This window comes from Lissotriton helveticus, chromosome 10, assembly GCF_964261635.1.
Source record: "Lissotriton helveticus chromosome 10, aLisHel1.1, whole genome shotgun sequence".
NCBI lineage: Eukaryota > Metazoa > Chordata > Amphibia > Caudata > Salamandridae > Lissotriton > Lissotriton helveticus.
In genome coordinates this window covers 437,258,582-437,274,181 of record NC_136071.1, presented here as the reverse complement: position 1 = coordinate 437,274,181, position 15,600 = coordinate 437,258,582, and the positions used below count along the sequence as shown (strand labels likewise).

At 41.8% G+C, this 15,600-nt stretch overlaps 1 protein-coding gene across 4 annotated transcripts in view; it reads right to left on the bottom strand.

Annotated features, from left to right (window-relative positions):
* Positions 1 to 15,600, bottom strand: part of CFAP70 (cilia and flagella associated protein 70) — a 1,288,671-nt gene that overhangs the window by 141,360 nt on the left and 1,131,711 nt on the right. For all 4 annotated transcript variants that reach the window (XM_078662924.1, XM_078662925.1, XM_078662923.1 and 1 more), the window contains one exon: positions 9,902 to 9,991. In XM_078662924.1, the coding sequence (XP_078519050.1) occupies positions 9,902 to 9,991 (90 nt within the window). The remainder of the gene's footprint in view (positions 1 to 9,901; positions 9,992 to 15,600) is intronic.

Sequence of the window (15,600 nt, the reverse complement as noted above, 5' to 3'; positions counted from 1 at the left end):
TGCCTTTGTAGGAAAGCTGCCCACATCAGTAGAGCCCCATAAATGGTCCAATTGTAACTTAACAAGAAGTCCCCGCAAATCTTTTAGCCAATCAATGCAATGGAAGCAATCAAACTTAACAACGTCTGCCAAAGCCAAAGCATAGTGCCTTAGCTCTGGAGTCACCATCAAGCGCCTCCAGTATAGGAGTGGCCGTAGTCTGGCAATATCCTCAATACTTTTCATGCCCAGGTCTAATTTCAATGGGATTGTCGGTGTGCTTTGGGGAACCGTTACAAGCCCTCGCAGAAATCTATTTTCTGCACGTGCCAGTTCTCCCAAATTTGAGAACCCCCAGAGTTCAGAGCCATATAGGCAAGCACTTAATACCTTCATATTGTAAATTTCAAGCGCACAATTTACTGGCTCAGTTAGTGAAGCTCGATGTTTTAAAGCAACTACGCCCGCAAGCTGGTTAAACTTCAGGATTGTCGTATTTATGTGAGAGTTCCACTTCATATTCCCCTGCAAGATGATACCTAAGTAGGCGAAAGCATCCACTTTCTCTAGGGGGGTGCCTTTATATTTTATTACACCTTTAAAAGTGGGATGTTGATTTATGCACATAAATTTAGTTTTCATGGTATTCACTTCAAGACCCATTTTGTCACAAAATTCTCCAAAAGCGTCTACCACTTTTTGAAGGCCGCTTGGCGTACATGAAAGTAAAAGCGTGTCGTCCGCAAACATAAGGACGGGGACACGAGAGCCTGCTATTATTGGCGCGTCACATGAAAATTTATTTAGGTGGTCGACTATACCATTTATGTAAATTGAAAATAATGTTGGTGCTAGGACACATCCTTGTCTTACCCCTCGTTCCACTCGGAACGGGTCTGTAACTTCCCCCTGTTTGCCCCACCTAATCTTGGCAAAATTGTTTTCGTGGAGGCGGACTAAGAGGGTGAGGAGTTCCTGGCTTAATCCTAAATCTGCCAGGGTCTGCCACAGTTTTTCTCTAGGAACCAGGTCAAACGCTGCTTTTAAATCCACAAACACAGCATACAATGACCCCTTTTTTAGTGCGACATTTCTCCAATAGATAGCTATGAAGTATAGTACTTGGTCTACACTGCTGGTCAGGGGTCGAAAACCCGCCTGATAGGGTGACAATATGTCCCTTTCATCGATCCATTGCTGCAATTTGTTTTGGACTAAACGGCCCATCAGTTTTTGTGCTGTATCAATTAGACTGATGGGTCTATAATTTTTAGCTAGAGTTTTGTCCCCTTTTTTAAATATGGGGACAATTTCTGCTCCCTTCCATGATGGAGGTACCTCCCCACCCATTGCCACGGCGTTTGCCAGCATTTCGAAATAGGTGCACCAGGATTTCCGGTCCGATAAAAATATGTCGGCCGGAATTCCATCCATACCCGGGGCTTTCCCCCCCGTTATACAGTCTAGTGCTATGCTAACATCCATTTCAGTGAATATTTGGTGTTTGAAAAAGACAGGTGGCGGAGGTTTAATGGAGATGTAAGCTGGGTTTCGGGCATACTGTGGTTCGAAAAATTCAGTCCATTTATTTTTAGCAACGTGGTTTTGGGGCTGAGCAGCTGTCCCTCCCCTTTCCCATTTTACCAGGGACCAAAAACGCTTTGAGTCCTTAGCAGCACAGGCTTCCCTTAAATCCTGCCAACATTCCTCATCCCAGCGCTTCCTAGCCTGCTTCTGCATCTGTCTATAATTATCCCTAGCCCTCCTTACTGCTATGGCATTACCTCCTCTCAGTTCTGTGCTTAGATTTGATCGTGCCAACCTACAGCTCTTATCGTACCACCCTTGTCTAGATTGCTCCTTTTTGGTTTTACTAATGCCTACTGTTTTTACAAAGAAACTTTGAATGTTACAAAAAAGATTTTTGTGGGCCTCCATCATATAAATTTGGAAATTGGGCTTTCCACGGTGAGACTTAATGTTGTTTACTTGATCAACGACTACTTTTTTAAGAGTCTCAAGTTTTGCAACATCTTCTAGTAGCATTCTCCATTTCAAATGGCGTTGGTTGTTTGAACAAACCACATCTTGGGTTACCATTTCATTCTCGTTAATAGGCACTGTGCTATCATTATAAGGGTGAAGGGTCAGGCACAGGGGATTGTGATCGCTTTCTAATCTCTTTTTCACAACCATATCTACCAATTTGTCCCAGGCCCTTACATCCAACAGTAAGTAGTCAATTCTGCTAGCTGCTCGACCATTGTCAAACGTATTATTTCCCTCTAGGTCAGAGGGTGAGCGCCCATTTACTGCTCTTAAGCCTCTTGCCAACCAGAGACTTTTCAACTGGATTGCCACTGAGCTCCATTTTTTGATAACAGGCAGCTCTAGCTGGGGTATGCCCCACTTGGCATCCTCCTCCTCAGCTAGGATCCTGTCCTCTTCGCCTAAGGGTTCAAAGGTGACATTTAAATCTCCGCCTATTATCACCTGGGATTTTGCTCTTAATGTTTCAATGTTCTGATCTAGGATTTTTACAGCCTCTGAGGATTTGCCACTGCCAACTCCCCTGGCATAAATATTGTACAGAACGAGTTCATGGCCATTTCCCCAATTTATGTCAAGTGCTATAATATCACTCGATGGTACAGATCTTTGTTTTATAGTACAATCCAGTGACTGTCGTATCCAGATTAGCAAACCTCCCGAGGGGCGTCCCACACGATTTCCAATTGCTGGCATATGGAAGTTTAAATACCCCTGTCGAAAAATTGGGGTCAATGACCAAGTTTCTTGTAACATAATTATATCGTATTGGTCAATGAAATCCACCCACTCTGGTGTAGATAATTTATTCGCTAATCCTGCTATGTTCCATGAGACGAGGGACAGTGATGGTGTCTCATGGAATTGCTTAGCAACAACATATATCCAGGCATTAACAAAGTAGACAACTGGCAAGAGTAGATCAAAAAAACACAAGTAAAAAATATACTAACACATAATCATGATGTCATGAAATTTAATAATACTGATAAAAACGATGGGCATATTCAAGTACATACTCATAATAATAAAAGATATACACAATAATAAAAAGAGAATTTCACATTCAATTATTATGTTCTTTAAAAGTTAGTGAGGGGAGATAGACTGAAATAAGTTCCCCAGCTGATTGGAGAAATTGATGTCCGTCTGCCAACGCGTTTCGACACCAGAGTGTCTTCGTCAGGACAATATCAGCATGTATCTACAATTCAAAGAGTCATGATTACAATACATATTCACTTGTGTATATACAAATATAATTTGTTTCTTTTTTCTTTTTTCCTTCTTACATAAAGCCAGTTATGTCTTACTATTTGAACAGAAAATTACCACAATGAAACGAACACATAAAAACATAAACAATTTAAGATAAAGACAAAGATAGCTTGTGAAGCAAAAATATGAGCAGCTATTCAATGCTTCTCCCATAAAATTTATCAAACCTTCCCTTGTTGATCACCTAGAGAGTTGGCCCCTACTTAGGCCCCATAGGTGTATACTGAGACATTTCACATTATACATTTTGTCATGCAGCCTAGAAATAGACCACGGAGATTATTGATGCCAATTCTTTCCCTGCTAGCCAATTTATTAGTCATTCCAAAGGGAAGTATAATTATGGTATGATTCTCCCATTCCGATCCATAATACCTGTCGATAAAGGTTTCTACCCACTTATAAGGACTACTATTTCGTTGGAGGGTCTATACATTTCTAAGGAGTTTCTTTCTTTTTTTAAAAATTATCCTGGAGTCAAAGATAGAGAAGAAGACCCCCTATTTCTTACGTTCTTACCAAAAGGCGTTTTTTTTAATATTATAAAAGTAACACATACTATAGTGTGTATTCCATCTATCTTTGTATAACCTACCACTCGAGGATAGTTCTGTGTTCCTTCGTGTGTTCATTCACTACAACTCGTTCTGGGTGAAACCGGAACTGCATTTCATGTTCTGTTTCTTATATTACTTCACTATCTAAAAAGCAATATTATGGTCTGTTAAGTTACTTCACGTGGTTTTGGATTCCTATATTTATACATATAGCTACTTTCAGGTATTACCGTGTAGTATGTTGTTGTATTGGTTTCCGTGATAGTGAAGCGACTTCTTGCTTTAAAACAATTTTTTGTTCAGGTATTCCTATATTTCAAAGATAAAACAAGTGGTAGAGGAAGGAAAGAGGATTGGAAAAAGAAAAGATACTTTTAGGCGCTAGAACGCTATTGTTTTAAAGTATCTTTAAAGTAATACCTGAAAGTAGCTATATGTATAAATATAGGAATCCAAAACCACGTGAAGTAACTTAACAGACCATAATATTGCTTTTTAGATAGTGAAGTAATATAAGAAACAGAACATGAAATGCAGTTCCGGTTTCACCCAGAACGAGTTGTAGTGAATGAACACACGAAGGAACACAGAACTATCCTCGAGTGGTAGGTTATACAAAGATAGATGGAATACACACTATAGTATGTGTTACTTTTATAATATTAAAAAAAACGCCTTTTGGTAAGAACGTAAGAAATAGGGGGTCTTCTTCTCTATCTTTGACTCCAGGATAATTTTTAAAAAAAGAAAGAAACTCCTTAGAAATGTATAGACCCTCCAACGAAATAGTAGTCCTTATAAGTGGGTAGAAACCTTTATCGACAGGTATTATGGATCGGAATGGGAGAATCATACCATAATTATACTTCCCTTTGGAATGACTAATAAATTGGCTAGCAGGGAAAGAATTGGCATCAATAATCTCCGTGGTCTATTTCTAGGCTGCATGACAAAATGTATAATGTGAAATGTCTCAGTATACACCTATGGGGCCTAAGTAGGGGCCAACTCTCTAGGTGATCAACAAGGGAAGGTTTGATAAATTTTATGGGAGAAGCATTGAATAGCTGCTCATATTTTTGCTTCACAAGCTATCTTTGTCTTTATCTTAAATTGTTTATGTTTTTATGTGTTCGTTTCATTGTGGTAATTTTCTGTTCAAATAGTAAGACATAACTGGCTTTATGTAAGAAGGAAAAAAGAAAAAAGAAACAAATTATATTTGTATATACACAAGTGAATATGTATTGTAATCATGACTCTTTGAATTGTAGATACATGCTGATATTGTCCTGACGAAGACACTCTGGTGTCGAAACGCGTTGGCAGACGGACATCAATTTCTCCAATCAGCTGGGGAACTTATTTCAGTCTATCTCCCCTCACTAACTTTTAAAGAACATAATAATTGAATGTGAAATTCTCTTTTTATTATTGTGTATATCTTTTATTATTATGAGTATGTACTTGAATATGCCCATCGTTTTTATCAGTATTATTAAATTTCATGACATCATGATTATGTGTTAGTATATTTTTTACTTGTGTTTTTTTGATCTACTCTTGCCAGTTGTCTACTTTGTTAATGCCTGGATATATGTTGTTGCTAAAAATTGCTTTGCCCTGATCCAGGATTTTTATCTCACTCAGGGGGTCCTTGTTTTATGCCATAGTCTCATGGAATTGCAACATCTGACATTTCTCAGTATCACTTATGGATGCCTCGCATTCAGCAGATAATATTTCACTATCCATCGATAGTGATTTACTTTTATTTGCCTTGCTAGTTCTATTTATGCCTTTAGTATCTAACTTTTTCCATCCTTGAACAAAAATTTGCGATTCCCTGGCGCCTAGTTTCCGATCATTTGGCTGGGTACGACTCATATTTTCTGCTCTTTCATTATTTGAGGTTGCCCGCTTTCTAAAAGAAGGAGGTTCATAGCTTGTGAGTCAATCGCATTCATTTAGGTCAGATAAAACCGAGTAACGATTTGCCATAGTTATTCCCCAGTCACAGGTTGGATCTACCCTGGCCCTTCTATTCCCCACTACTGCCCACTTAGTTCTTAGTATACTTGGCTTGGCTACAAGACCTCTTCTAGTATAGAAGAAATCTAACATTAGCGGAATTATTTCTGCCGTTCTACGTTGTGGGGGGAGGATGTTATTCAAAATATCCGGTAGTACCTCAGGGCCCTTAAGATTTAATACCACACAATCACCTGCGAACTTCTTTGGTTTAGTCCCTATCCACTTTACCCGCCTTGCTGATAGCAGGTCGTCAAAAAGCTTTTCTTTTCCCAGGGGAGATATATGCATGTTATTACTCAACCACTGTGAGGCTTTATTTAATAAGGAATCTGGCGACTCACCCTGACCTGTTTTTAAAGGTGGTACATTTGCAAGTACTAGTATCAATGGTGAAGCTTCAACAATTAATTCCATAGGGCGTGTTACAGTGTTAGAGTCTGGGGATAAAGCATTCCCTTGTATTGGCAAAGGATCTAGAGGTATACAGTTACTCGGATCATCACTAGGTCTGGTACTAATTGGTTGTACAAGAGCTGGCGTATCTTCTGTTCCCTCAGGGATATTCCCCCCTACTATGTTTCCCATCACTTGCTTCTCATCGATTTTATTTAATACTAAATTCGGTATCTCTCCCACATTGTCATTTGTTGTTTTTAGTAGAGACTCCAATTTATTAACTTTGTCAGTTAAATGATCTATTTTGGAGATCAGAGGTTTAATTAACCGAGAGATTTTAGATTCCAACATGCCCATGAACTTGCTTGACACCATATCATCCCATCCCCTAATAACATTTCCTTCCTCCCCTATCCCTTCTGAGGAACTCTTAAGTTTATTTCTAGGTGGGTTTGATGGTTTATTCCTGCTAGACCGGAGTCCTTCTCTTTTGGGGGGGGGCTTTTATGGACCCTCTAGTTACTCTTGGTGCAGGTACAGGCATTGGGGGGGAGATACTTTCCTTCTCTATCCCTGGATCATTCCCAGATAGATTTAACTCATCCCCAGTCAATAGGTCAACATTTGTATCAAGTGTAGGAACAGTAGGTGCCAAAGAAACATTGAGCGCTATACAGTCATTAGTCTCTTCTTCCTGCAAATCACTGACATTTATTCCGTCCAAGTTCGATTGGGTTGCACTAAGGTCTACTAATTGACCACACGGTGGCGAACCTACTAATTGCGCACAAGGTGGAGAATCGCTAAGGCCCAAAGAAGACCTTCGTACACTGTTGATTTTTGTCACCACTTGGACTAAATAGTTGTCCATTGTGTTGGCAGGATTGACAGGGGTCTTCTGTCGCGACATAGAAAAAAACTCTCAGACCTAAAACAAACAGTGTTCCTATTCAAATGGCAATTTGTATCAACTTTTACTATTTGGACAATTTTAACAACTAAACGCATAAACGTATAACTCACAGCACATTAGATGAAGGAGTCCTGGCCCAGTCCAGTCGTGGCCAGTCTTGGACTGTCTTAGACTGTCCGCCCTTAGTCCGGGCTTCGTCCCGGGAGTAGTCCCGCACACGCGTCCCGCTAACGCGCGGTTCACCCAGGTTAAATGAGAAGCCAGGTATAAGGGGCGGAGACACGGGAAGAGGCAGCAGGTGTGCTCGTTGGGATATGCACTGCCTGCTGGGCCTCGCAGTCCCGTCCTCCGGCGCCTGCAACACTCCCACACAGACTCAATCTCTGATGGGGCTCCTAGGTGGCAAAACGAGTCACGTTGTTTCCCAGTCTTGAAAGCAGGCAAAAACGGCAAAGCAGCAAAGAGCACAGGTTCTCCTCGACGAGCGGCACCCGCGGAGCGGGGGCCGCGAGGAGTTTTAAGGCACAAAGCAGGGAGGGCGGAGACACGGGAAGAGGCAGCAGGTGTGCTCGTTGGGATATGCACTGCCTGCTGGGCCTCGCAGTCCCGTCCTCCGGCGCCTGCAACACTCCCACGCAGACTCAATCTCTGATGGGGCTCCTAGGTGGCAAAACGAGTCACGTTGTTTCCCAGTCTTGAAAGCAGGCAAAAACGGCAAAGCAGCAAAGAGCACAGGTTCTCCTCGACGAGCAAAATGTATTTCCACTGCCATGTATGGGGCAGGGGTTTGGGGTTTGGCTGATATCCATCCATTACAGATGGTGGAAAACCCTTTCTTAAGATACATCTTGTCCGTTCCCACTAGTACTTCTTCCTATGTTTGTCATGCTGAGTTGGGGCTTCCTTATATTTCTGATCTTATAAAACTGGAACCCATCCCCCCTTTGGCATAGGATCTGGACAAAAGAACAGATAGAGTTAAATAGGTATATTCTACTGGACAGTCTTAAATTGGAAGGGGCCCCAAAGATCCCGCGGGTAAGATACGTTCGAGATTTCTTGCGCAATCTAGGTCATTTAGAATACTTTGCTGACCCGTGCACTATGCAGTTGATCACGAGAAAGGATTTAAAGAAGGAGGGTCTCCAGCTATTGGACACATTGAGAATGTCGGCAGGGATACTAAAGCCTAGTGTCCAACGAAATCAGTTGTTTTAAAATACTTTTAGTATACAACCCTATCTAGTTTTTATTCCTTGTGGATATGATAGGCTTTTATTAACAAGATTTAGGTGGGGACCTTTCACAGATTTGTCACCTTTCCAAAAATGTATGATTGGGCCTGAAAACTGGAATTGTGTCCTTGCGACAATCCTTCAAGACCAATCTACTATCCATGTAGTATTATTTAGTAAATTTTATAGGGAGCTTCGGAAATCGTGGATTGGTCCATTTTTAAAAACTCAGGGGATGAGGGAATGTCGCCCGGCGCTCATTAAATCGCAGCTTCTGGAGAATGAATATATAGCCTGGAGGATTGCAATGTTTTTAAAGAAATTAACCTATCAAAGGAAATGCATTGTAACCTGAGTAGTGAGGATAGCAGGGCACATTGTCATATCTTTTTAAGTTATCAAGTTTTGTAATTACAACAAACTTTTTATAGCTGATTCTTCTTTTTATATATATTTGTGCAATGAACTGTGTGTTTTTATGTGCTTTTATAATTGATTGACAAAGCAATCGAATAAAGTTTTCTTGACTTGACTTGACTATGTAACTGAATGTAAAGGGCCTGATTCAGGGTTCTGTGAACAGGTTATACCATCACAAATCCTGATGGATATCATGTCCACCACATCACAAGAGCATTATATTCAATGGCACTTCTAGTACGTTGAACGGGATATCCGCCAAGTTTTTGTAAAGGGCTTCCAAATCCCACAATATTAGGTTGGTGCAGTAGAAAACCATTAAATAAGCACAAAAGTGTATGTTCTGGCTGCTAGTTTCACTTTCTACACCACATATGTCTGGCCAAATACTTCACATTCTTAGATGACTTCCAATTACTCTTTTAGACTATGCCTTGAGGACGCCGATCCCTTCGACTTCTACATTATTGTTATTGACCACTGAATTATTTCATTGTTTTGAATGTTTTTTTACCTCTCATCATTAAAAAGGATTTTTCCAAAGTTTGGTATAGAATGGCTTCTCACGTGAGCTGAATCTCATGATGGACGCCATCATGGTTAAACATGAGTTGGCCTTTGCCCTGCACCACTTTTTTCCACTTTGTGATTGACCACGATACCAAAAAAGATGACATCCTCGTCTCTTTCCTATACAACAGCGAATGCAGAGTTAAAAAACTTAGCATACCAGTGCAATTAAATATAAATTGAAAAGAATAAAAATACATTTCAATATAAAGAAAATACAAAAAGGATACTTAAAGGTGCAACTGGAAGTGTACATTTATACATTTATACAAAAAATGCATTCTCCCTTTTTTTAAATAAACAAGCACAAGGTAGGTAAAAGGAAGGAACAAAGACTATGCACTGAAGGCAATCTCCATAGCCTTCACTTTTGACTTGGTGCTTTGTTCATTCACACTAGTATCTATGCAATTCCAACACCCACCAACAATCCTTTTGAAGCCAGCATTCTTGGATGAAGAGGCTCTTACCCTGTAAAAGGCGATTCCTGTTCCCAGCCAGGTGAGGCATGTTGGAGAGGTCTTACATGCATGCAGGTATGTGTCCTTGGCCTTTTTGTACTGGTAAGAAAAATAAATAAATAGAAGTAAATATAAATAGGCTTTCTCTTGGAACAAAGACAAGAGAAATAAACAAAGATCATTGGTCTTTCTCTTGGAACAAAATATACACCATTAGCAGACTCATCCGTTTTTCAAGACAGTCAGAATGAAGCTGGAGAAGGAAATGTTTACTTACCTGTGATACTAGTTCTTCTCCAGGGGAAAACCCATTATATTCATGAGCATTGAATGGCCATTCGCGGGATCCAGGAACATACAGTTTGTTTCTGAAAAAATAATGCCCCCTGGGGGTCATTTTATGTTTCTGTTCCTGTTCTCCCGGTTTTAAAAGGCAGTGACAGACCAAAACAAAGGACATTGCACTTTCTGATCTAAATAGGATGCACGGTCAAATGTCCTTATTCTGTTGGTCCCTGCTCCTTCCGGTCATCGGAGTTAGCTTTCTGATGGCAGAGCAAGCGTGGGCACTACAGTTGGAAAACTTGTGGTCCACTTGACTTGCGATAGAGTTTACAGATATGGAGCTTGGTGGACAGGTACTCCATCACATTTGTTACAACGTGCCCTGTCTGCAAACTCTAAATCAGGCCCTTAGTTTCTCCTTTTACTTGACAATAAAATAGAGAATGGTTATGCTGTCTGTTTTCACAAAAGTTTTTTGACTTTGACTAGTAATGAAAAAAATCTCTGTGCATCAGTCTGACTGCTCTCAACTCCAGCGAGTCCTTATGTGAAAGAGGACGATTTTCACGAGTACTCAAAGAACCCTTCAACAAGACATCTGCAGTTAAGTGGAAGATTTGGACTCTGCAAGTCAAGTTCAAGTTTATTGTTTGATTAATTAAAATAATTACAATACCCCCCTAGTGCGAATAAAAGAATTAAATAGACAATTTATCAATATATAAAAATACACATCACTTTTTGTTAAAAAATTCGTAACAGTAAAATTTGGATATAAAAGATTTTGCGGTTGGCGGCTTTCAAACTTTGAACAACAGAGTTAACAGTGTGAACCCCTTAAGAAGGGTATTAATGTCATTTTGTAGAGATTTATTTGAGGTCTCCGTCGTCTTGCCGTAGAAGTCTACTAACTGCGTTCATGTATTTGACTCCTCTGCATGCCAGAATGTATGACGTACCCTCTTACCAGCATATCACCGCTTGCCTGCTTGACCGGATGTTCAAGTCGTTGAAAATTGATTTTAGGTGCTGCCTCCTGAGGTCTTGGACTGCTGGACAGGGACATAGTAGGTGAATTAGAGTTTCTCTTTTTGAAACCGCATAGTCGGCAGGACTGTGATTTAAATGCCTTTTTCCACAGAGGATGTAGGTCCTTTGAGTCGTGGAGGCCAATTCGAAACTTTATGAAGCTCATTTTTAGATGTGAGCTCAAATGGGCGGATAAGTATGCTTGTGGCTTTAAGAGACGGTAGCAGTTTATGACTGTCCACCCATGCCGCCTCTTGTTGAGCGCCTTTTTGTCCTCCCACAAAGATTTCTTTTTAGAAGCGATGTATACTCTGCAAGTCCTGCTCCTCGAATGAGTTGTCCTTCAAAACGACCATGAGCTCACCTGTCTCAAGAGTGGGTAAATACTTATTGGATAATCTCCATGAGTTTACATCTTCTGCCATTGAAGTTCCAATTGCTCTTAGAGAGGGCGCATTGGCAAGCAGCACTGAGGCACTGAGGCACTAGTGGAATACATGATGATATCATGCCTTAGAGAACTTTGCACTTGTGGGCAGTGCTTTTGTTTTTTTAATGAATGTATCGAGCAAAGGCAATACCTTTTTGTTAAGACTTCCCAATAAAACACTAGTAAGGGGTCAGTGCATATGTGTGCTCCCAGAAAATGTAGATCTTTCAGGCAACATATTGGAATGTGCCACTTTCTGCATCAGCCAGGGGGGAGTCAACAGTCTTAATATTGTTTTGTTCACCCATTGCCCTGTAGGTACCTTGATGAGGCACTCGTGTCCAGGATGATATAGACGGGTTACCACTGGAGCAGGCGTTTTATAAAGGTTTGTGTTGCTGACTTATAGCCAAACGGCAGAGCTCTGAACAGTGTTGTCTGTTGACCATAAATCTGCGGCATGTCAAAATGAATTGGTATGTGGAAGTATGGACAGAAGGATGTCTAACAAAGTAACTATTCCTAACCCCAATTTAGGAGGGCATTCTCTTGATTTTTCCGTGATGAGGAAAAACCTGGAATAAAATCCTTTAAACTTTCAGTACAGGCTCCACTGCATGTTTTCAGAGGACTTTGACTATCTCTTCCTGAAGGCCTAAACCTGCAAGTGACTCTCTTTCCTTGGAAGTCAAGGAAGCAGTCTCGAGATGAACTTAAATGAATGGCCATACCAGTTAATGTTCATCACCCAGCAGTCTAAAGTGATGTTGCACCAGTAAGGAAAAAATGCCTGGATTTCTCCCGCTGCCGGCTTGGATGGGTAAACCAAACATTCAAGTTTGGCAGGTTTGGTTTTGCCTGTTATCTTTTCTATGTCTATTTGTGTATTGTTGGTCTTTTTCACATTGGGACTAGGATTAACTTTTCTGGTAGTAGCCTTGTTTCTGTGGCTGAAAGTTGGAGGACTTTTGGTAACCTCATCTTTGACTGTAGTACCATCTTCTGGGAGGATAAGATTGACGTTTCTGAAGAATGCCCAGTTAGCAGGTGTTGCCTGTATTTGTTTTTAAAGGACTGTAGAACATTGCTCACATGTTTTCCAATAAGGTGTTCCCAATCGAAGGGCATGTTTTACACTCTACAATGCAACTCTGCTCTGAAATATGCATCATGGAGACGTACAAAACGCCTCAAGGCAGCCCTGCTGACATCACGGGAAAGGCGATGTTTGATTTAGCCACTGAGATATCGATAAAGGGTGCAGATGTTAGTAGTTCTTCCTTCAGGACAGCTTTTGCCTGTGTGTGTTATATGGCAATTGTTCTATAAGATGTGAAATTTCACTCCAAAGTTGCCTGTTGTAGCATGAAAAAAAGCATAGTTGAGGCATTTACAATCTTTGCTGGCGTAAGTGTGAAAACACTGACATATTTTTCCATTGAGTCGAGAATGCAGTCTTCCCTCTCTTAAAGTACAGTACAAGGAGCTGTAAGGTTATGTGATCAAGACTGTGCTGTAGCAGAAATTACAGCCAGTTTTGATCGGGTGTAAAAAACAAGCAGGAACGTTTTTATGGCTTGTGTTCCTTTTCAGTGGTTTCCCCCAATGTGGATATGGTGGGCAAGAATCTGATTGACCTCATGGCCTTGTCTTTACAGTGAAACAAAAAAACTGATTCTGATTGTGCATTTTAATAATGTAACATCCCAATTCCAATCTATGAGGCTATGCTATTTAACACTGTCATATGGTGAAGAGCCTATGCTCAGGGATCCTAATGTACGAGTTATCTACCTTCAGTAATGATGTATCTGGGAGAGACATTGTCTAGCCGCAGATTCCTTAACTTAGCGTCAGACTGGATCCGGAATTCTTTTTGTAGCAGCACCTATGCGCGCCGGGAGACAGCGCCACATGACCCCACCCCGACGTCGTCCATGTACGTGACGTCAGGGAGGTCATATAAGTCCCTCCCGGCGCACTGACGTCATTTTTCTTTGGAGAAACTTTTACGCGGCACAACGCGGAGCCACCAACACTAAGCTGTGAAAGTATGGGAACAGTGTGCGAGGGATGAAAAATCTGTGGATAAAGAAGGAGGATGGTGCAAGACACCATTGTAAAAGACAGAAGGAAAGGGTGGTGCCCTGCACACCTGCCCACCTACTGCTCTATTTATTTCCACACTCTGCTAAAACCAAAACCACAACCAGATTCCAGGACATGGCATTTATTCTGGCGAAGGGAGAAATAACTAGTAGCTGGAAGAAACCGGGGGGCCCCAATGTCCTCAGATGGAAACGCGAGATGGTGAAGTGGGCAGGTTGCGAGGGCAGGGTCCTACTTCGGAATGCACAGCGGGGAGTGGGCAAGCCGGAGAGAGCCCAGGCATGGGAAGGGCTGGGGGCGGCCTTAACAAGAATGGCCAGGGACTCGGAGGCTTCCACCCCAGAGAGACTTCAACATGTAGAGCATCTCCAGGGACCAGATTAAGGCGGAATACCCCAGTAGAGACGCGAGAATGGGAGCCATTCATGGCATCGACACACACGGGTGAGGAACGGGGGCACAACGAAAGGTCCTGGTGCAGCACTTCTATCCACGCCTGGAGCACCAGAGAGCCTACTAACTGAACCGAACAATACTCAAGGGGAGACAGCAGTGCGGGGGAGGGCAGTTGTGGTTGATGCCTTATTGTTGGAGGCGAGGGAGGGGGGTATATCCAACATACTTGGTATATAGCTAAGGAAAAATAATGTGATCATCCAAGTTGCAATGTACAAGTGGGGCCTGGCGAGGGTACTGACAGAATCAGTATGTCAAATATGTCGTATTGCCTGCTCATGGCTAATGTACACTGATACCTTAAAGGAGTATGATGCACACTATATAAAAGGCAATAAAGTTTGTTTAATTTTTTTTTGTAAAAGACAGAATTAGACACTGCCTACATATAAATGAAAAAGCTGTGAGAAAGAGCCCCGCAAGCTAAAGGAAGACCCTGCCCCAAATGCAACAAGGGAAGAATATCTCAACAGACAGAAATAGACTGTCATTACCATATGGAACTGTGTCGTCCAGCAAGAACGGAGCACAGAGAGAACAACAATCCTTTGCAGGAAGGTATGAAAAGACTGGCACTGCCTCTATAGTAATGGAGGTCTGAAACAGAGGTCAACAGATCCCCAAAGAAGACGACTGTAGAGGAGTCCAGAACCCTGAGTCAATAGAGAAGGCGGAAGGGAGGGAAGGCAGCATGAGAAGAAAAGAAAAAGAAGATAAATCTCCTGGTGAAGGTGAATCAAAGGCACCATTTTACAGGAAAGAAACCCCTTGGAGGGAGTCAGCTGTATATGGCTATTCTTAAAGGGACGCAGCAATGTGAGCACCCGTGAGAGAAAAAAAACAATGGTAACTGAAAGAGGCCAGTGGAGAACCCAACTTGGCAAGGTCCTCGCAGAACGGGAAGGCTGGGTGGGCGTTAAGGAATCAGCGGCTAGACAACGTCTCTACCAGATACATCATTATCGAAAGTAAGTAACTCGTACATCTGATAGAGACATCTAGCCGCAGATTCCTTAACTTAGAATAGATACCACAGCCATACCACAAGGGAGGGGGGGGTCTACAACAGGACAACAGAAAGCGCCAAGCACTTGAGCCAGCAACAGAGTGACGGACAAAGGGGGAGGCTGTGGCGGAACAGCCAGACAGCAACCCAACTAGCTCGGAAGAGCAAAAGATAACGGGATGCAAGAAATCCCCAAAATACCAGAATGGCGCTACACCATACCTGTATAAGCATGAGAGGTAGAAATGGCACCAGCCATATACCAGAATAAAAGAAAGAGAGAAGAAGGACCACTCTCAGCTTAATGGTGCACTATGTGAACACTGATCAAAGGTTGAGAAGAAACATGAAGAGAGGCAACCAGAGCCTACCAGGCTAGCCCACGGAAGGAAG